The 20,798-nt window shown below is 45.6% G+C and overlaps 1 protein-coding gene across 5 annotated transcripts in view; it reads left to right on the top strand.

Moving 5' to 3' along the window:
• LOC142579192 (gamma-aminobutyric acid receptor subunit beta-like) overlaps positions 1–15,213 on the top strand; it is a 227,596-nt gene extending 212,383 nt beyond the window's left edge. For all 5 annotated transcript variants that reach the window (XM_075689165.1, XM_075689167.1, XM_075689166.1 and 2 more), the window contains one exon: positions 3,078–15,213. In XM_075689165.1, coding sequence (XP_075545280.1) covers positions 3,078–3,332 — 255 coding nt within the window. In that variant the 3' untranslated portion in view covers positions 3,333–15,213. The remainder of the gene's footprint in view (positions 1–3,077) is intronic.
• Positions 15,214–20,798: the final 5,585 nt, after the last annotated feature.

Raw genomic sequence — 20,798 nt, forward strand, 5'->3', positions numbered from 1 at the left:
CTCAGAAAAGCCCTACTCCTTAAGCTACTTGCGTAGCCGAGTTTTTTGTTTCTCGTGGAGCAAAAAAAAAAGAATATTCAGTGCCAGTGGGAGCTGTGTACGGTAACTGAGATTCATTACGATCAGCTGAGTGTCGGAACTGTGCTGACATGAAAAAAAATATTATCTTTCCTTTCTTTTTTCTTTTCTTTCTTTCTTTCTCTCTTTTATTTTTATTTTTTTCCGGTGAATGTGACAGCTCTCTAGAGGAAACTAGGACGCTCGTGCGAACACTCTTCTGCGCGTAGAACCGGTGGACCGAGTTACGAATAGGGCTTTAACGCAGAGATGGAAATGCGCAAGTCTGTTCTCGGTGTTTGCAACATGTACTGTTTTGCACGAAAGTGCGCTGCTCTTTCTTTCTTTTTTTTTTTTTTTTGTCGTTGTTGCTGATACTGTTGTCTCGTAGCTGCAAAGTATACACGCCGTGTCAAATTGCATGGCGTTGACTCACTAAATTGTGAAGCTCATGAATTCGAAATCAGCTAGTACGTCCTTTCTACTTTTGTTTGAAAAGAAAACAAGGAAACGCCATCTGAAGCGAGGCAGGAGTGAGATTGCAGAGAAAAACCGAGCAGGTTTCTCTCAGAGGTTTTTGCAGCGCATGTAAGAAAGCAGAACCGGCAGCGATGCGAGAGAACAAGCCGGGTAGCGACGAAACGAATGCACATGCATGATTACGAACTGGCTTCTTGTTCCAGAAGCTTCGTGTTGCATTCCATACTGGCGAGCGGAATGCGCATGCAATACGACTGAAAGCGTAATACGTCTAAAGGAACAATGTGATGCTGCGCCAAACAAATAAAAGAAACACGTGTGAGGGAGAGAGACAATTGAAGCGCGAAAGAAGTGTAGCATGCACCTGTACATCCCACTTGAAGAACGTATTGCTTTTCACCAGTGCCAAACAAATCCCAAGGCCGTTGTAGTAGCCGGCGTTTTTTTTGTTGTTGTTGTTTTTCGCGTTCTTTCCAGAATATATTCTTAGGCGACCAGGCATCTCCGATATTTGCTTGGACTTTCGTAGTTGTCATTCCGGTATTGCGAAATTCGAGGCTTCATTGCGCACTCCCTGGCAAATGGAGTATCGGGTCGAATCAACAAACACTGAATATTATGATTCGACACAGCGGCGCGCCTATCACACACGCTTCGAGTGATACGACAAACACGTTTGTAAGTGTGTGTTCAATCTAGTCGGGTTAAATCGCGTCGACAGATAACAAGGAACAAATGGGATGAAATGCTGCAATGAAGTTAAACCACGCCACAAATTTCTATATGCTGGCACGCTTCAGGAGCCGAATTCATGGAGCTTTTCGTCCGTCATGTCATTCTCCCATTGGCCGGCCTACTCCTTTCACAACAAGGAGGAGGAGGAGAGGAAAAAGGAAGGAAAGGTAGAGAAGCCAAACCGACTCGGGTCCGGTTCGCTGCTCTGCGCGGGGAGAAGGGGATTAAGAAATAAATGCGTCCATCATCGTGCTATTGTCTGGCGTCTGTTCTAACGAACAGTTCTAGTCTAGGAAATATTTTGATGAATATGCTACAATACGTTAAAGAATATGCTATGAGTAACTACAAGTACGTCTCGCAGAAATTACTGCAGCACGGCAGCTGTGGGAAAACAATAAATCCATCTTTCCTCGCAATCTTCGCCCACAGCTTGAAACTGTGACATACTGTTTGGGAAAAAGAGAAGAAAGCCGCAGGTGGCACGAAAAAGAGATGCATTTTTGCGTGTTCATCGTGCGCAAATTCTACATTGTTAACTGGAGTATGTGAAGGTCTAGCGCGCACTTTGATTTTGACGTACAGGCTTAGGCTACGATGATATTCGCATTATTCTTCTGTCTTTCTTTCTTTCGCAGCACCTCTGCTACAGAATGTTTTGTATCCGTCTGTAAAATGCGCATGTCATACTCATTAAATTGCTTAGCGCACTCTTCCATTTCTGACTGCGTGGTACGACAGGGAACAAATCCAAATATTCCGTGTTCGACATATTCTGCAACATTCCTCATTTGCGCTGCGTATACTAAAATGTGAGCCTATAGCCAAAATACACTAGGTGTCTGTCGTAACGTCGCTAGGTTTGTCAATGCTTGCGACAACTGCTGCAGAAGTTTCAGTAACTGTCTAGCGGCCGCCAACGTGGTTTAGCAATTTCGCGCTTATCCAGCCCACACGCTGTCTTTACAAATTTTTTTGCGTCGTCGTCTAAGCGTGTGTTCTTGGCACATGCTCTACCGCTTTCTTCCCGGCCGAGTGGGACGCACTGCAGCGCAAGCAGCTTTATCATTCATGCTTCTTAAACACGCTACTGCTGTCGCATGTCTCTGCAAGTGTTTGAAGCTGTGCTGGTGGCGTGCTGTTCCATATTCGACCTGCTAACTGTCCTATGCTGTGTTTTTCTTTCTTTTTTCTTGTCTCACAGTAGTGTCTCACAGTAATACACCCTCCTGCAATTAAACGCAATGTTAAATTGCGAATAGAAAGTCAAGATTTCAAAAATTTCCAAAAAACTGCTTAGTCCACTTGCTTTTTGTAAAATTCAAATAGACTTGCTTAAGAAAGGTTGCTCATATATTGCCCTGAAGGCGAAATTTCAGAGAATTGGTCACAATGACATTTTTTTAAAGGAATTAGTCAGCAATGGCAACTTTTCTTTGTTGCGACATGACAAAAAGTGTTTCCTATGCATGATTTTAAACATTATACGAAATGGTGTCTACACAGGTGTGCCAAGCAAGCTAGTTGGAGGATGTGACTAGCCGTCTTGCTTTTGTGATACTGGTGCCGTTTACTAATGCTCTTACTCTCGCTTTTTCTTTCTCTGTCCCCTTCTCCCAACAAATTGTATTTGTTTCTCTTCGTTGACTTTCATTTGATCCGTTCTCTTATCCACACACAACTTTTGTTGAAATTGTTGTTATTATTTCATCCGCCTTCTTGCTGCTTTCTGACCCTAACCCCGGTTGCTCCCTTGCGTTCAAACATCCCTCACCTTTCCTTTCAAATCTGGGTCCGCCCCGTAGGAAGTACGTCTCAAAATGGTTGACCCCAAAGGATTCAGCAAATCCTCGACTCTGGAGAACACCGTCAACGGCGCGCCGGACATCGAGGCAGCGTTTTGCAAGAACCCCAACAAATTATTTGGCGTCAGCCCTTCCGATATCGACAAGTACTCCCGAGTGGTGTTCCCCGTTTGCTTCGTCTGTTTCAACCTCATGTACTGGATCATTTACCTGCACATCAGCGACGTTCTGCCGGACGACGTCGGCGACGACTAGTGCGCGCCTCGCCCGCTGCACGGCGCTGCCGTCGGCGGTGATCATGCGCGTGCGCGCGCACGGTTCTCCTCATCCGAGAGAGAAAATAGGTCGCCGCTCGTCCTGCTCCTCCCCTCTTCTGCGAAGTGTGGGAGAAGTGGCAGCAGCAGCAAACATGGCCCCCCGGATCACCAACCAGCCGCGAAACGTCGCAGTATATGAAGCTAAAAACAGCACCAAAACGGTTAACAAAATTCGGCCACCACCCCACCCGTGTGGCGATTCCGAAGGCTTCGGGCCCCCGGGGAGCCCAGCCAGCGCGGCAGAGGCGCAGGCCCAGCGCGTCTCTCTCTGTCTTGAGTAGTGCAGCCTCACTTTCTTTTGCACGTGACGTCACTCTCGCCGGTGGGCGTCATAGACGTCGTCTGTTTTCTCGACGACGTGCTCTGACTCGCGCTGGGACGAGCGCGCTCGACTGTGCTTCGAGTGGTCTCTCGCGCCTAGAAGCTACTTTGGTGGACGAAAAAAAAATGAAAGATAATAGAAGGAAAAAAAAAAAAGAAGCTTTACGCACCCGGCAGGTTAGGCGTATTATACAGTACGCTGTGTCTGAAGCCCAGACAACAATCATTATTGCCCATGAGCTTATAGCGACTTACTCGCTCGTCCACGACGATGCTTCGAGTAAAAGCGCCAGCCACAATCCAACTTTAGGTTCTGAATGAATATTGCCCCACAATGTCGAAACAGATATTTCGGCACTGGGCGCCACGTGTTGTGAGGGTAATGACCGTAACATTGTCCGTCCACGAGAGTTGCGTCACGACGGCTACGCGCAGCGGTGCTCGTGCGCCTAAGCGGCGCTGGCTGGGCCCACCAAAATCGCCTTTGTTTGACTGTTCTCTCTTTTAGTTCACTGCGTGCACTGCCTTATCCTCGGCTTCCGCGTGGTGTCTGCACGACTTCGAGGTGCGCTTTGCCAATGCTGGCTCTACGGCCAAAGCACCGTTGTCGAGAGTATAGCCAGGAAAGGCAGACACGTGTCATACTCCGCTTACTACTTTCTGTTTCTTATTTTTTTATCGCATCTGGTTTACAATTGGGGAGTTTGTTTTCTTCGAAACCGAGGAAGAAAAAAAAGGGAAAGACAGACAGAAGAAAAGTACACTCATGAGTCGAATCCTAAATAAGCGACCGCATAGCAATAGCGATCGCATTACTCGCTGCACGCGAGCAGACTATTGTCCCCGAAACTAAACACGCAACAGGAAAAAATGAGCCAGTAAACTGAAAAAAAAAAGGAAATCAAGACGGACCGCTACACGCTGATTGGTTAACAATGGCCAGAATTGGAGGGAGAGTCCGAATTCCCGTGTACGATGTGATTCCGTGTTCACGTTTCGAGCGTGAAGCCGCGCGTCAACACTGTACTGGAATGAAGCAGAGGACTTTTCCATGACGTCGAGTGCCCGCGAAGCGCGAATGACAACGCTTGTTCATGGTCCACTATCTTGAAAGAATCGAACGATACTTAAGTGGGAATAGTGGATTACTAGCTTGCCCAATTTCTATTGGATCGTTGAAACCTTGCCCACAGAAAGCAAACGGCAGCAGAGAACGAAGAACAGTCATGTCTAGAATGTACAGAGAAAAGACATCCTTCTCTCACTACTCGAGAAAAATATCACATACTGCATGGCCGAAAGTCCCTAAACTACACCGTGTCTGTTGCACCACCTGAACGTTCTTCTCTGTTGACATCGTCAGCTGCAAGGCAGTTCCTTGTGCTGAGGTTGTTACCACGGCGTCCACCTCTAGCTCTCTGTTTTGATTTACTCGCGTATGTAACTTGCTGCGCCTCCTCCTCAAATCCCCCCCCCCCCCCACCGCACGTGTTACTATACCGCAGGCATCCCACGTACTTTTCATCTCGTTACCCCTTCTTCATCATTGTTGTAAAGTAATGTCGTAGTCAATGCTTTCACGCCACTGTTCGGAACCCATCACGGGTAATAAAAAAAAGGAAGGCGATCTTGCAGAAAAGACGGCTTCGTGCGTTCAGAAAAAAAAAAAACAATAAACATTATATGCCTATACGCGATTCAACATCGAGTGTGTATATTCTTGTGCGTCGGTTGTGAACCCCCTCGTTCCTTGTGTCCTTTTTGAGCAGGTGTCTAATTCATTAAGAAAAACGCGCCATCATTTGTCGTCCCTTCTCGAATGAAGCGGTTCTCGTTTAATTCGTGTCCGACGTTGCTCCCTCTTTAGTTTCAGGATGGCAGGAATGAAGAAGAAAAAATATGTGCCAGCGAAGCACATGGGGGTGCGTGAGCATAGACGCTATAGTGTGGAGCGCTGTACGAGACCACTCTGAGTCGTGCAGGTAACGTAATGTGGCGCTCTCCTTGGCACCATTGGCCGTGATTCGAGACGATCTTTGGGATTGCTCATCACACTTGCGTTATATTCTCTTTCCCCGTACGCTTCTGAGTGCTATTCTGGTCAGTGCCAAGGTCCGCCATATAATGTAAACTCCCCATTTTTTTTCAGCTCTGATTGGCTGGCGGAGCTTCTGCGCCCTGTCTGATTGGCTTAAAATGCAAACCCGATTCAATTCCACACGTCAAAAATTTGAATAGCACCCTCTGCCGAAACCTCTCGATATGACTAAGAAGAAATCAGTTGTACAACTCCAAAAAAAATAAAATAAACACTGAAGTGTAACGGAAAGAAAAGAAAAGAATGAGAATTTGTGGTTGGCGACTGCGCAAGAAACGCGTCCCTAGATATTCAGGCGATAACCACGAAAGAAGGATGACAGAGGTGGCGCTCAGTCTGTCGTCGGCTTTTCTACGGCCTCATTTTCTTTTTCTTTTTTTTTCTTTACTGTCACCAACCGCGAACACGAACCACCTCGCCCAAATTTCGGTTCTCCTCACTGACTTCGCGACGCGAAGTCCAGGAAGCGCCCCCTCCCGGCTGCCACAGCGTATCGTCGCACCTCCGCGCGGGTCGTAGGAGTAGATGCCGTCCTTTTAGCGAGAGAGCACGTCTCTCTCTCTCTCTCGTGTAGTGGTGTTTTACACAAGAATGATGCCTCACTGACGGGCCATTTGCGTACTCAATGTGACCTGTTCGACTGAGCCGGCTTCGCTGTTTCGGGAAACCGCCCCTCACCCGAGGCGGGTACCGCGCGTGGCTGCGGCGCGTTCGTTGCTTGTTGCGGAAGCCGGCCGACGCACATTCTCGTGCTGCCGCCGCTCGGAGCTGTACCCTCGGTGATAATCGTCGATGTCGTGTTTGTGGTGGAAGTGAAATGGCACATGACACCCTGTTTGTCGCTGCGTGAGCGCTATAGTCCGTTACCTTACTTTGGGCCAACGCGATGCTATTTTGTACAGGTCCGTCGGTAGTGTGCCTGCACCAGGAAAGACAAGGAACCGGTTAATAACCTCCAGTTCATACTTTTTCGTTTATCTTTTTACAAGGCGCAATATATATATACACGTATCGGCGGAGAGACTTTCCAAGTCTCTAGTGACTTCATCTTGCATCCTGCGCGCTGCAGGATGATAGTTTTGTTAGTTGCGCATGCGGATTTCAGCCTGCAATTGGTGCTGATAATGCTGGATTTATTCTATACCATAGAAGGACGATGCGGTGTTGGCTTGGCAGGTAAAGCCAAAGATAAGCTCAGGTTTAGAATATTCATTCCTGAAAAAATAATTAAGCGTTCAACTGGGCACCAAGGTCGTCGAAATTCCTCGTTAATTTCTGCACGCTAGTTTCCGCAGATGAGAACTTTTAAGCACTCTATGTTCGAGCAAAAGAAATTAGTCATCTTGTACATAAAACATCGGAGAAACGTCACAGTGCTGAGTAGGAGTTTAAGGTGTTTGTATACGACTACGTTCGGCTCCTCTTGCAGCGAATTACAGCAGGCAACATCTCTCTGGCCAACTGTCTCGTTAGTCAGCCTAGATACGTGAATTTCTTTTCTACATCTCCAATACTGCACTCCTTGTTGCAAACTAGAGCCTTATGGCCACGTTTCCACCTTTATCAATCGCAGGTAATTCTGGACAGAGGCTAATGATATCCCAGTAATAGTTATTTTATTCAAATGCAAGCAGTTGGTCTGAAAGCAATCTACATTGAGAATAAATGCTCAGATTTTGCTAGCGGTAAGCTAAAACACTCACTCGCATGCTTAGAAGCATACTAAACCCGGGTTCCGGATGAGAAAGAAAACTAAGGCAACGGCTGGATCATGTTTCAAGGACCGTACCGTCGTATACAGTAACACTTTACTAAAGACCGTCGTTCTTCATGCTGTCTAAACGTCACCTTGGATTCGCACAAGCTGAAAAACACTTCTATCTGCAAGTTGATTGGTCTAAACGTATAGTACATGTTATCGTTGCAACGATATTGTACGAAACCTGCTTTCCAACGAATTCTCTTGCCCTTGGTTTTCACTTCAACGTATTTTTGACCGCTCGGAACGTTCGCTGTAGCGAGATTTATCTCTTGGTGTTTGCCGGCTCGCGCGGTGTCCCTGTCCATATATAAATGATCCAAGGTCGTGTATAACGTCTGTCCTCCGCCCGTACCACGTGTAACTGAAAGCTGTGCTGTTTCGAGCACTCGTATGGAGGTCGCCTCGGTGTCACCGGGTTCGCTTTGTCATGAGTGCGAGTCTCTCTCCCCCATTGTTAGGCGTGTGAGTGTGCGAATGACTGATAAATTTCTGTGTACGTCTTGTTCATGAAATGATGGTTTCTGACGACAGTGTCATGTTGTAACTTCAGAGGAGACAAAGAAAAAAAAGTAAGCACAGCGCGTCAGCCTACGACGGCGTGTGTGAATATCCCTATAGTGCGATCCCTCGGTAGATGTGCTTTCTTGAGTGATCTTATTTTTTTTGTTTTTTTCATTGAGAAAGTTTGATAACGCGTGCTTTCGGTTGCTGCTCTCTTATCATGACCAATTTGGTACTTCACTGAATGCCCGGGAACTGTGCCAACTATTATAAAGCTTCGCTCCCGCACAGTACTAGATTTCCTGGAGATTTATCCGGCTCAATTCATGCTAAGAATCCGAGTTGTGTTCTCAGTACTCGTGTTAATAATAAAATCACAATGAATTGTCTCTACGGTTAATACGCTTTGTCGAAAACGTGGCGAAACCATCTAAACTAAACTGTTCGTTAGTGAGCCCAAATCCTTGCATCGACCACGACAGATTATTTATTCACTGAGAAAAATAATTGTGGGTTGGACCCGAGAAAGCGAAACAGTAACTTATTTTTAGGCAGCTGAATTTAATGCATCTAATATTTACATTAACTCTGGCAGGCATCGAGTGACGCAGTGAATTCACGTGTGTTTAAATTTCCGCATATCTTGCTTTATTCGTACCTCCACTAATCACAACTATCAGCTTTGGAGACCAGGTATGCACGTGACCGATTCGTGCAGGGGCTCACATTTCTAGGCTTTCTTTTTTTTTTCTTTTTTTAGACAAGTCAATACATGAAACGTTGCATTAAAAAAAATTGCGGCAAAACAATTCACCATGCTTTTTTATCTTTCATTTCATGTTTGTATTTTCATCTTAAAGCGAAGGCCAGCAATACTCGTTTGGTTGGACAGGGTGGTGCATCAAATCGAATCGACCAGCTAGTAAGGTGTAAGAGCAGCCTGTGTAACGAAACAACTTAAGTTGTTTTGGATTGAGTTATTTCCGTTTTATGTTTCCTTAAAGGCGAACTCTTCTCCACGGGCCAGACTATTGTTGCTTATTAAACTCTGGCGCCCTTTTATGAACTCCAATGTAATAGATATAGATATCCTCTGATATGCCAGCGCAATGTACCTGAATTATTTTTCGCGAATGTTTACGTAGACACGAGTATCTGTTAAACGTGTGCATGCCAACTACGCTCTCTCTCGCTTACCCCGGCCGGGAAACTCTTTCCGCTCCACCTTTCTCGCTCTTTCTTTCTTTTTTTCTCCGTAAAAGAAATCACAAACGGAAGTAAGCACCCATACCCCCCCCCCCCCCGCCCCCCAAAAAATATAATAATATGACGACTGAGAGAAATGGGAAGACTCAGAAGCCGCGACAAAGAGGTGGTAGTGCGGAACTCCCGGGTACCAAGCTGCACAGACACGGCCGCAAAAGCAAGTGTTCAAGCAGCGAGTTGTGCACTGCATAAACAGCTGACTCTCTGGGACTGAGGCCATGCAATGTACGGTGGATGAGGAGTGAAGTCGCGTCTTTTACACCTTTGCCGACACCAGCTAACGGGGTCACTGGTTCATTGCTCAAACGACCAAGAAACGCCAGCGACGTCAACGTTTCCATCTCATCTATTTCCGCACAATCTAATCCGACATAAGGTGAGTTAGCCGTGTTATTACGTGGCTTCGAGGCATCGATGGAGTGCGTTCCGGCAAATGAAGTCTATTGAATTTCTACGGAAAAACCCGAAACTCACTTTCTGTGAACAAGCGTTGCCACTTGCGCATGCCTGCGCTGAACGACGTCATGGGTAGTCTGCAAACAACAAAACACTTCCGCTGTACTGGCCTTGGCGAAAGCGTGTCCCTTCTTCCCTCGAGTTCGGGTATGCGACCACCATCACGCAAAGAAACAAATAAAAAAAAACGCGAAAACGACGAACGTGTGCTTACGTCTCTACTGAGCTCCCCCAAAACGTTTGCGATTACATTCATCTTTTTTTTTTTCTTTTCAAACGCGTGTTGCGTTATACAGGAACGTCACGTGGGTGGTTGTCGATGATGACGACGGATTTCCTTCCCAACGCGTACAGGGCCGAGTTTTCGAATGCCGCACCGAGAGCTTCCGTTCGAATTTTCGTCGACTTAGTTGGCGACGGAACGTCGCACTTGCTATACTATACCGAGTGCCACATTTCGGGGCACGCTCCTTTCGCTCGGCGGTCTTACGTTTTCAGAGTTGTCATCTTCTTTTTGGTTGTTGTTTTTTCTCTTCTTCTTTGGATCGAGGCGCTGCGGGCAGTGACGCAAAAAAAAAAAAAACTCGAGTCGCGATATCGCGAAACGCATTGCGCCGCACCCACATCACCCCCCCCACCGCCCCTTGCACATTTATGTGCGCAACAGGCGCGTTACCGCGTCGAGCACTCCTGCCTCTGTAACGGCAGGTTGTGGAATCAAAGAAGCGCCCAGCTGTAGGAGTTTCGCTCCGGCAAATTCACACGGAGCGCGTCTGCAGGTCTGGAGGCGGTGTCCTTCGGCTCGCCAACCTGCGACCTCGCCGACAGGTTTTGGTCTCGGGTATCTGTCGCGCGCTCCTGCTTATGTAAACCTGTAGCAGGTCTCTCGCCATTTTTAGGAGCGTCCCCGCGTCAGGTCCTCGCGCATCAATCCGTGGCGCGTCGCGCTGAACGAGGCGTCGTACGTTGCTGCGGTGTGCGCGTTCGGGTGGACGCCACGGTAGAGCAGGACCCTCGATCAGCTTGACGCACACGCGTGCGATCTCGCTGGGCTGTCGTACACCGCCTCGAGTCTTGCAGACCTATTTTTTTTCTTTTTTCTCCCCCGTACTATTTACCCCCGCGTAGCTCAGTTCAGGCCAGCCAGCAGTACAGTATGCGTAACGCAGTTTTACCGACGTTTTCAGAGAGTCAATCCCGTCGCCTCACTCGGAGGCGCCACCATCTGAGGCAAGACAAGTACCCACAGAGAAACAGAGAGGATATAAATATATTATATATATATATACATATATACATACACAAACACACACATAAGCAGGGAGACACATACACACCAACACAGCGGAAACAGCCGATTCTCTCTAATTCCCATTCTATGTACATAAGTGCTTACAAACTTCGTGTATATAATCACAAACATTACTGTGTTAGGCCTAGTGCTCCTTTTTATAAGTGCATGACAAAGTGCATGGCGAATTCTCTCTAGGCATGACGGCCACACGGGGCGCAAGAGACATCCGATGTACATAGAGATTCCACTACACACCGATGTGCATGAGACGCACTCTTTAGAACCTCTCCCGCCGTTGTGTCCTTGCGTCTTCCAGCGAGCCCGGTCCAAACTTTCCAAAGCCGTGCGGCGCTGCCCCCTGGCGTCGTCGCCCGGCCAGCCGCACCACCAGAGGGCGCCCTCCCCACGTCCGGCGCCACGCTGTCGGGAGGTGCGCCTCAGTCCCCCAAAACGGCGCCTCTTCCTTCTTAGCTTTCTGTTATAGTCTTTCTTTCTTTAAAGAAAGGCATCTTTTATCCGAAACGCAGAGAGCATTGCTTAGAACGGCTGACCACGGCCCCATAGACGCTTAGCGCTCCCTGTCTTGTGCCGAGTCGCGTGCTTGCGCGGTCTAGCCGCCCTGTAGAAATGCGACGCCACACGCGGACGTGGTTCGTCGTGATGTGAGATAATCTCGAAGCCAGCGAGCTTCCCGCCACCTCGCACCCGTCGCTCGCAGCTTTCTGTCTCGTGTATGTGCTTGTGCCGCGGACCCCTCCTCGACCTCCGCCTCGTCTCTCCTCGTCGGCACACCCGTCCCAAACTCTTTTTTCTCTCTCTCTCGCGAGCACTTAGACACCCTTTCTTCCCGAATATCGTGACCGTGAGTGGCGCCCCCTACGTGGGGCGGCGCTCTCCGCGACAGAAGTATTTGCTCAGATTTGTGCCCCGTCTAGTCGCACCGGTTGCTTCGCTGGTTCCATCTGTATTCTGACTCGTACAAACAGAGGAGGGGAAAGGATGAAGAGGGAAACAATGATGGAGGGAGAGATGGAGAAATCGAGAGAGAGAAAGAGCACAATTTGCTACGCAGTTCTGCACTTGAGTAATCGAGTAGAGAAACTCGTCCTCCCGTTAGCGCTTTGTAACCACGGTGGAGCTGCTGCAGTTACGTTCCACATAGTGAACTTAGCCATGCCACGTCTTTGACGATGTACTGTTCACCCAACAACAGCCCTATGACGAGTGTGTGTCTTTCATTGGGGTGCAATGTTGTTTTTTTGTTTGTTTTTGTTCTCGTCTTGTGTAGCATCGCGCTCCCTTCCGTCGTAGGAAGCGGAGCGCCTGGGAAACACGTTTCTCGACAAGACTGTTGCGCAGCCAAAGCCGTTTCCTGTTCCGTGGTGAATTGTTACGCGCAGTGTATACGTTCCGGTTCACTCTGTTTCCTCCTCTTTCAGTGGCTCTTCTGTCTTCTCTGTTATAAACGAGCCGAGGTGAGGACAATGTCCCCGTTTGTCTGAGAGGTTTTCTTCAGTGTTATGATGGCGTGACTGTTGGCCGAATACCATGTACGTAGGATTTGAATAGTAGACAAGAGCGTTTCTCGGGTGCTTCCGGGTTTAAAACAGGTTTTCGGAATGCGGGACACGTGTCTGTGTTATGCTGTCACGTTTTGTTGTTTCACGCATATTTGCTGTCATCGGAGCCTATTTGCTCTTCTTGTCACACTGAGTTACTTTTTTCTGTGTTATACGTGAAATGCTCGTGACGTTCTTTCATTACCGAAGTGTCTCAGTTTGTTAGTCTGTATCGTCATCTTCACTTTCAACTTATAAAATACAAGCCACTCACAGAAATGGTGCTGCAGTTGTAAAAGCCCTAGTTCATTCAGAACAGCGGGGAAGTGAAATTTTCTCCCCATATATGCTGTTAATGTGCGCTCAGGCCTTCTACTACTTCTTCAACGATATGATTGTGCTCGTTGGTTCATTTTTGTCGTAGCTACCTTATTTACGGTTCATAAATACTTCTTGATGGCAATAAGACCGTTGTTTATTATAAAGTACTTAAGAAGTTTCGGGGTGTTTCTATCGGGGTTTCCCCTCACACCTAATGTTCACCTTAACAATGAACTCTTACGCCGTTCTCACTGTTTAATGGTATACTTCCGCACACAGCACTGGATACCGTTTATTGCCATTACGTTCCACGTCATTGTGGTGTCAAAAGCTCGAACTCGTTGAATTCTGTCGTTATGATCTCAGCACGCACTTCAGTGAGTCTTATCTCTCTCTCCCTCTGGCTTTAGAGTAACTCTTTGCGAACATCAGTTGACACATACCAGATGACCATTTGAAAAGAGAAACAAATTATATAACCTAGTCTTTTTAGCACTGTTACCCACAGCACAAGATAATGTGTCGGTGCTTGATTAGCGTGTTTCTTGAGCGTCGTTACTCACGCCTCTACTCTTTAGGAGAGCGAGACGTCAGTGCAGGCATTTAAAGGCTACGTTTCCTCCAGTTGTTGCCAATCGAACAAAAAAAAAAAAAGTATTGCGCCATGTCAGCAATGGACGATTGTTCGTTGACCGCTTATTCCAGGCCGGTCCAGTGTTGAGATGAGATGCTGCGTTTGACTGCAGGCCTGAAAAACTCGGGCGCACGCATACTGTCTCCTCCGCCAGCGTAGGCATAGGCGAGTGCATATAGCAGGACGTTCTTTGTTAATGCATACTTTAAGAGCCAACTAGGGCATTGGGCATCGTCAGCAAGTTGTTGAAGGCAGTGTGAATAGACAGCGATTGCCATTGCCGGCTCGCAAAACAAATGCCGCGTCGGGTTTTCTTTCCCACCTGCAGTCAAGAAGTCCCGGAAGGAAACAATATGCGAATGAAGTCGAAGTTGAGAACCTAATAAGCGTCGCTTATTGACATGTTAGGCTGTTCATTTCATCCAATGTTTAGCAGGTTACTGGAATAGCACTGTTCGGACTTGCATCTCCTTCTTCTTCTTTTTTTTTTCTTTTATCTTGTACTTGTGTTTATGGGCTCAAGCATTGTGATCATTTCACGTTCTGTTTGAAAGCACTACATAGCCCAGGTATTTTGGTGTTCAGTCTTCTGATATACACGAAGTTGCCGCACTACTACTTAGGAAGAAAAAAAAAAGAAGCCTATCTTTCTTGCGGCTCTTCACTGGACTTCTTTGTCACGCGTACAATGGCTCAAGTTTCTTACCACTTAGGGAAATACACCTTTGTTCAACTAAGCTGTTTTAGGCGAATATGTTTGATACGAGAGTGCTGAAATAAAACGCTGATTACACGACTGACCGTGCTGACGCCTGATTACTTCTATTTTTAATTATGCCCTGATTGTCGGTTTCTGGTTGAACTTTTTTTTTGTTCGGATTTGACTGTTAACAGTGAGCATGACTGCTTGTGAAATCAGAGATATAACCTGTACAAATTTAAAAGGTTGCTTTGTTCATTCTGGTATTCTGTAGAATTTCTTGCTGTTTAAATCTTATCATAGGCTACACGAAAAAAAGATAATGATTTTTTTTTTTCAATCATTCGTTGTGATAAGGTCGGCCTACGATTCTGTACGAAGCAGCATTGGTAAGTTGCTGACCTAGAAAAGATAACGTGAAAAATTACGGCTCACTATGTTATTCTTGTAAGTGCAGTTCCCAGCTGAAGGACGCGATGTTATCTTTCTTTTTCACCCTTTTCTTTCTTTTTGTCTAGTTAGGCAGCTGCGAGCTCTTTACGTAGATCAGGATGTCAATATCTGAGACGTGTTGAAGTGCTTGATGACGCGGTTACGGTGGTATGACATGTTATTCATTCTTACTTGTGCAGCTATTTTACCTGGAGCCGTATTTAATAGCACTTCGTTTCTTTTATTTCTACATTATTTTCACCCGTGTTTGTTGGCATGCACGATGTTACGCTACCATTATCACCAATTTAGGCAATTCAACGCCACGGGTGACAAGAAATGACCAGAAATGAAGTGGGTTTTTACAAAATACGGCCCTGGCCCCTGTATGCTCCACAAGATTGCCTTTCTGCGATGTATATTCATTTCATGTAGAAGTTATGCAATTATTACAAAATAAAGTGAAACAAACCGATGACATGTATAATATAGAACGAAAGAAAGAACCTACGTCACGTAACTGTCCGAAGCAAAACGGCGATGCAACGAACACGGTAAGTCCGCGCCATCTACCATCTGCTGATTGAACTGGCTTCGCTCCGCTGATGCCTCCGAAATCATCAGAGAACGCGTCCGCGTGAAGAAAATCTTTGAGGCCACCAGTTATGAAGGAGTGGAAGCAACGGAAAAAGGGCAAGGGGGAGTGTCGCTCGGCCTCAGAGATTCATACATGACTCTGCGATACCAGTGCTGCTTTGGCTACGTCTATTGAGCGAACACCTTAACGTTTGTGCGAGATTTAATTTACATTAGGAATGAACGTTGTCGTCTCTAAGTTAGAATTTACACTTATGCTAAGTCTGCGAACTCAAAACGAAAAGCAAAAGTGACAACTACAACTTTTTCGCCATAGTCATTGTTCACGTCGATGTGGCCTACCAGATCTTTAGTGATTACTTTGCGCCTGGAATATTGAAGGCCTGTTTCTCCTCATTTATTGATTGTCGTGGATTCGGACTTCTCTCTGTCAGTACCGTAAGCCATAACGTCATAGCCTATTCCCACAGAATTTGCGCTTCGTCTTCAGCACAGCATCATTAAACGCCGTCGGTAAAAATATGTGGTTCCTTAAAGAAAACGCCATTTACAAGCCGACTTGGTGTACATTATTGCCAGTTATACATTAACTGCGGCGACACTGTTTAGTCTTGTTATAGTTTCCTGCCAACGCTATTCCCGCTGTTAATGCAAGTTTTCTACTCTTAGCAGGGTTACAACGCCATCTGTGGAAGGGCAAGGTCACTTTTATTCTCGATGATGATGATGGCATTTCGCGGCGCTTTTGAAACAGGACTTCGCCGACAAAGAATCTAGCCTGCTTGATCTAGTCAGGTTTTACTACACCTGTGGCAGTCTAGCATTCTAACTATTCTTCTGATCTTTTCTTTTTTCACTGAAACCTATATATGCATATTGCGGAATTGTAATGCTGTGCTGGAAATATAGTACTGTAGGATTACAGCGCCATCTGTGGATGTTCTAGGGCACATCGATTTAGTTGGCTGTGCAAACCGCCGCTAGATGTCTTCGCTAGTGGTGTCAGAGTAGCAGCGTCGTCATTCTTGGGTTCTTCCCACGAAATTGGCTACTTCTGAAGGCTCGTGGTGGAAAATGTTTAGGGTCGGCTACTCTGTTGCATTTTGCCTACATTTAAAAGCAACATTCTTTCATTAAAAAAATTGAAATAAAGGAGGTAAACTACAATTCTCGAATTGCATACTTCCCTGTACAATGCCTCTAATAGCATAAATAACGTGCGACGACCATCATCACCGTACTTGCTTGTTTAAAATGAACGATGCAACTTCCACCTTATTGAGGATTAAGTTTGGGATGGAGACTCAGGAACATTGCCCATTCTGGATTTCTTATCTCTTCGGAAATTATTGCTAAACGCCTGCATCTCTAATTGAACACTAGCAACGGCCTGGTTGTCGTGTCCACAATTAAAATTGTTTCCCTAGTCATTTGTCAATGCGTTCTGGTGCTTTAAAACAATCTTATAAGATAATATTATCTATCCACAATTCTTTTAACCCTCGAGAAATGATTGCTAAAGCTAGCGAAACTACACTTACCTGAGCACTTGTAGGAAGGAGATTGTTGTGTGCACAATTCTAGAAATTTTTGTAGGCACTGAACGGTATTTTCATCTGTCATCGATTACTTAGTTTTGTTAGCGACCACGTCGAGCGGTAGTTGTAATCGTTGTGCTTAGAACTAACGTGTTCACTTTCTAATTTTCTAACTAGTAACAAACTCTCACGTCCTACAAGCTCTAATCTAAGAGGGTTTCTCTTGAATAGGTTTTGTCAGTTGCACAAAGAAAGCGTACCCCGTGTCGCAAGAAACATTTTTAATCTAATTCAAGCGGCGCTGAATGGAAGCGTTCCAAAGGGGCATTTTCAGACTTTGCCATCGTATTGTTTTTCTTACGCAATTTTCCATGGCACCTGTTTGGCTATATTCTGTAAATTTTCTTTGGAACCTGCACTCAACTGGCTACTTTCGTAACTAGTTTCTGAAATCGTGTGGCTAGTTCTCATTTTTAGAACTTGGCAAACTTCCAGAGTAGTTTTCCTGTATGTACTCCTCGCGGTATATACACGGGCACCATGTTAGAGTAATTGCCAACCGGTTCTCAAGAAAACAAGTGTTCTCCCCTGTTGACTTCACTTTTACAGGCTAATGACAATCCTACATTCAGTTAACGATGGCGGAATACTATAATAACGTTTCTTGAGAAACGGCATCACGGAAAGAAATTTTGCGATCTCTAAGAACGTTGATGACAATGAAACAATTGGCAGTGGATCATAATCATATCAACCTGTTTGCATCTCATCAAGCGGTTCATTGAGTACAGTATGACATTCATCGTAGCTTCACCCTGTGCCCATCCATAGTAGCTACGCTCACTGAGTTGTTTTGGTCTCCAAATAACCGGCAGGGGATGATTTAGGGGGGGCAAATTATTTCGAGGCCCTCCCCTATGTCGTACCTCATAACCCGGTGTGCAGGCTTCGGGATGTGAAACCCCGTAATCCACTTTACTTTTGTTCCCGCTATTATGGTACTATGTATTACGCCTTGCTTATCCGTCAAATACTTGCAATAATCATCTTTTACGCGTATTCACTGTGCCTTCGAGTCTGTTTGACTCGATCGTTGACCGTGTCACTCGCTAGACACCAAGGACCGAATTCAGAAAGCTTTTCGTTCGTAAGAGATATCTGCCATTGAACCATCTGCCACCTTCGCCAATTATTTGTACAACGTAGCAGTTGGTTTCTACTCACTCGAACAGTTAAATCGTAAGAACAATTTGCCGACACAGGTCTAGATTTGTCGCGCGTATTGGCACCAAGGAGAACGGTTGCACCGATAAAAGAACAAAGTTTGTGGCGAAATATAAATCATCTTTATTAGTTCATGACACTTTTGTAATGAAAACAATCACGTTTGTGAACAGGCGCCTACTGGGTTCTCATACTTTGTCATTGACAAAGAGAGAGAGAAAAAAATCATAACGATTCGCACCCATAAGCATTGGCATGACTTCTGCATTTTCATATATATATCTTGAGATGCGAGAACAATGTTGCTTGTGGTATCTATCGGCTGAAAACATTTACAAACAGCAGTTGGAAATGGAGATGCATAGAAAAAAAGCTAGCCCAAAAGTTTGGTCTAAACACTCTCTTGCCTCGTATTAATTTTGTTCGCATAGGTCAGCGTTCTTTCCTAAAGTTGTCAGCGGCCCTCTTAGAAGGCAAGTTTAGACAAAAAAAAATATACGGGTAGTTAGGACAACAGCACAATGACATATAAACATGACATTGAGGTTATAACTGGTGAAACCTGCGGCGGATTCGAAGTGTATAGTCATGACTGGTGAGTTCTTTTCATTTTTTATATATAACGACTGCTCTACATTAGTGTGGGCATGTTTATTTTAATGAGTTCGGAATTTGCAGACTGAGAAAGGCTGTGTAACGTTATAGAAGCTCGATTTTACGCCAGCTGATGAGGGGCAGGCTTCACAATGTCGCATGTCCAGAGTTATGCGCAATTCGTCATCGTCCGCGAGAAGTGCTTCACTGGACACTCAAGCAGCGGTTAAGGTCAAAGGTAGCAGTTATAAGATGACACTGCTTAGCATTTTGGCGGGTTGTCTTTTTTTTTTGTACAACGTCATATTTAGAGTCTTTAGAACATGCATAAATATTTTTTGAATTGTTTTGCCTTTCTGTAGATTTACCACCGCAAATATACATGCGTGAGAGACATCTTCGAGAAATGTTTATAAAGCTCGTAGGGTAACAAACCGATAGGCTGCCAACTGTCGATGTACACCAATTGAAGAACAATTATGCCCTCTTAGTTTATGCAGATTATCTATAGACATCTTAGGCTATGCATTTATGAATTGTCTATGAAAATTTTACTACAGCAGTTCTTGGATAGCCGATAAAATAAACACAGTTCATAAGCACTTCAGTAAAGCTACTGCATATGATTCTATATAAACATTACATATTTGTCAGTTTACTTTCTGTTAATTAATGTAAGGTAGCCCTGCCTGGGCGTCATGACCCGCTAACTGTCCAACAATATTCACCAGTGCGCACAGATAAAAGTGTCATAATCCACTAAATGATAGCCGAGGCGCACACTAGTTACGAACGGTTGTTAATTTTAAAGAGCATTGGGAGCTCGACCCTCGATGAGCTGGTACCGGCCCGCGAGCTCTAGCCTACACAGCGCTACGCGGCCATAGTGAGATGAAATTTGTAAGAAAATGTGACGCACTACCAACACTGCCTGAAAAAGCGATATCGGGTACTGTTCGCAGTGGGTAGAAAGAAAAAAGTAGAAAACCACCACTCCTAGGTACTGGTGTTAATTTGTCAACTGCCCCGCCACGCATTACTCACTTTCATCACCGCAGGCACCCTCGGGCGAAACTAAGTTATAAATTTTGCTTAAGTCGATCAATAATTTTCAATAATATAAGAAAAATAAATTCAATCCGAACTATTCCACTAAGGTTGAATCTATTTCTCTTCTACTGAGTAACCCATTTAAATATGATGAGTCAAAAAACTCTTATAACTGGAAGTATTTCTCTAGTACTATTATCCCAGTTAAGTTTATTAGATTTTGAATCTATTGAGTAATCAACATCTCAGCAAAAATCCTCTGCGCGCGCCACCACGTGGCAGAAAACCAGTCATGCGCGACGTGCCCGTAAGATTGCGTTAGGGCATCTTATCTCGGAGGCTAAGCGGTATACACTTGGCCTTCGAGTTTGGGTGCGCGCCGTTCGGTCTCGGAGGCCAAGCTGCGCACGACACTGCTCGTTGTTGCCTGAGTGACGGGGCTCAACGGACCCTTCTCGACGAGGGCTGAGTGAAGGTAAAGCAAATGGGTGGTGTTGCCGTGACTGCTCCACAGCATAGTTTGAAGTTGACAATGTAGCATAGCAACACTAAATAAGGAAGAGTTGTAGACGTCGTTACGGCCGCGTAGAGTCACGAAAGTGCCGGGAGTTAACGTTGCCTAAGGGATGAAGCTCCGGAAATCAGCCTAGTGACTCCGCCTCAGAGACAAGCCTGTAGACCGACCTATGGAAATAGAACCCCTGAAGGTGGAAAGTTACCTTGACCATTTCGGCACAGTCAAGTAAAAGTGACCGGGAAGCTCGCAGCTGTTTAATCAAATCTGGCCGGTCTTTCTCGCCTACTTCCGGACAACGCAGCAGTTTTATCAGTGTCTCACTCTTCGATTTGTTTGTGAGCTTGTTTTTTCTTCATGCTACGTTTGCGCTGGCCCATGTAATCTGCTCTCTCTCGCCACTTCTGAGGTATACTGAGCGAAAAAGGCTGTTCAAATAGCTTACACGTTTAAAAGATTACGAATGTGCTATTACGAACTTTGCATTTTCTTACCCAGATGACAATGTTCTTTGAACCTGCACTGAAAACTGATTATAAAACT

Source organism: Dermacentor variabilis, chromosome 4 (genome assembly GCF_050947875.1).
Source record: "Dermacentor variabilis isolate Ectoservices chromosome 4, ASM5094787v1, whole genome shotgun sequence".
NCBI lineage: Eukaryota > Metazoa > Arthropoda > Arachnida > Ixodida > Ixodidae > Dermacentor > Dermacentor variabilis.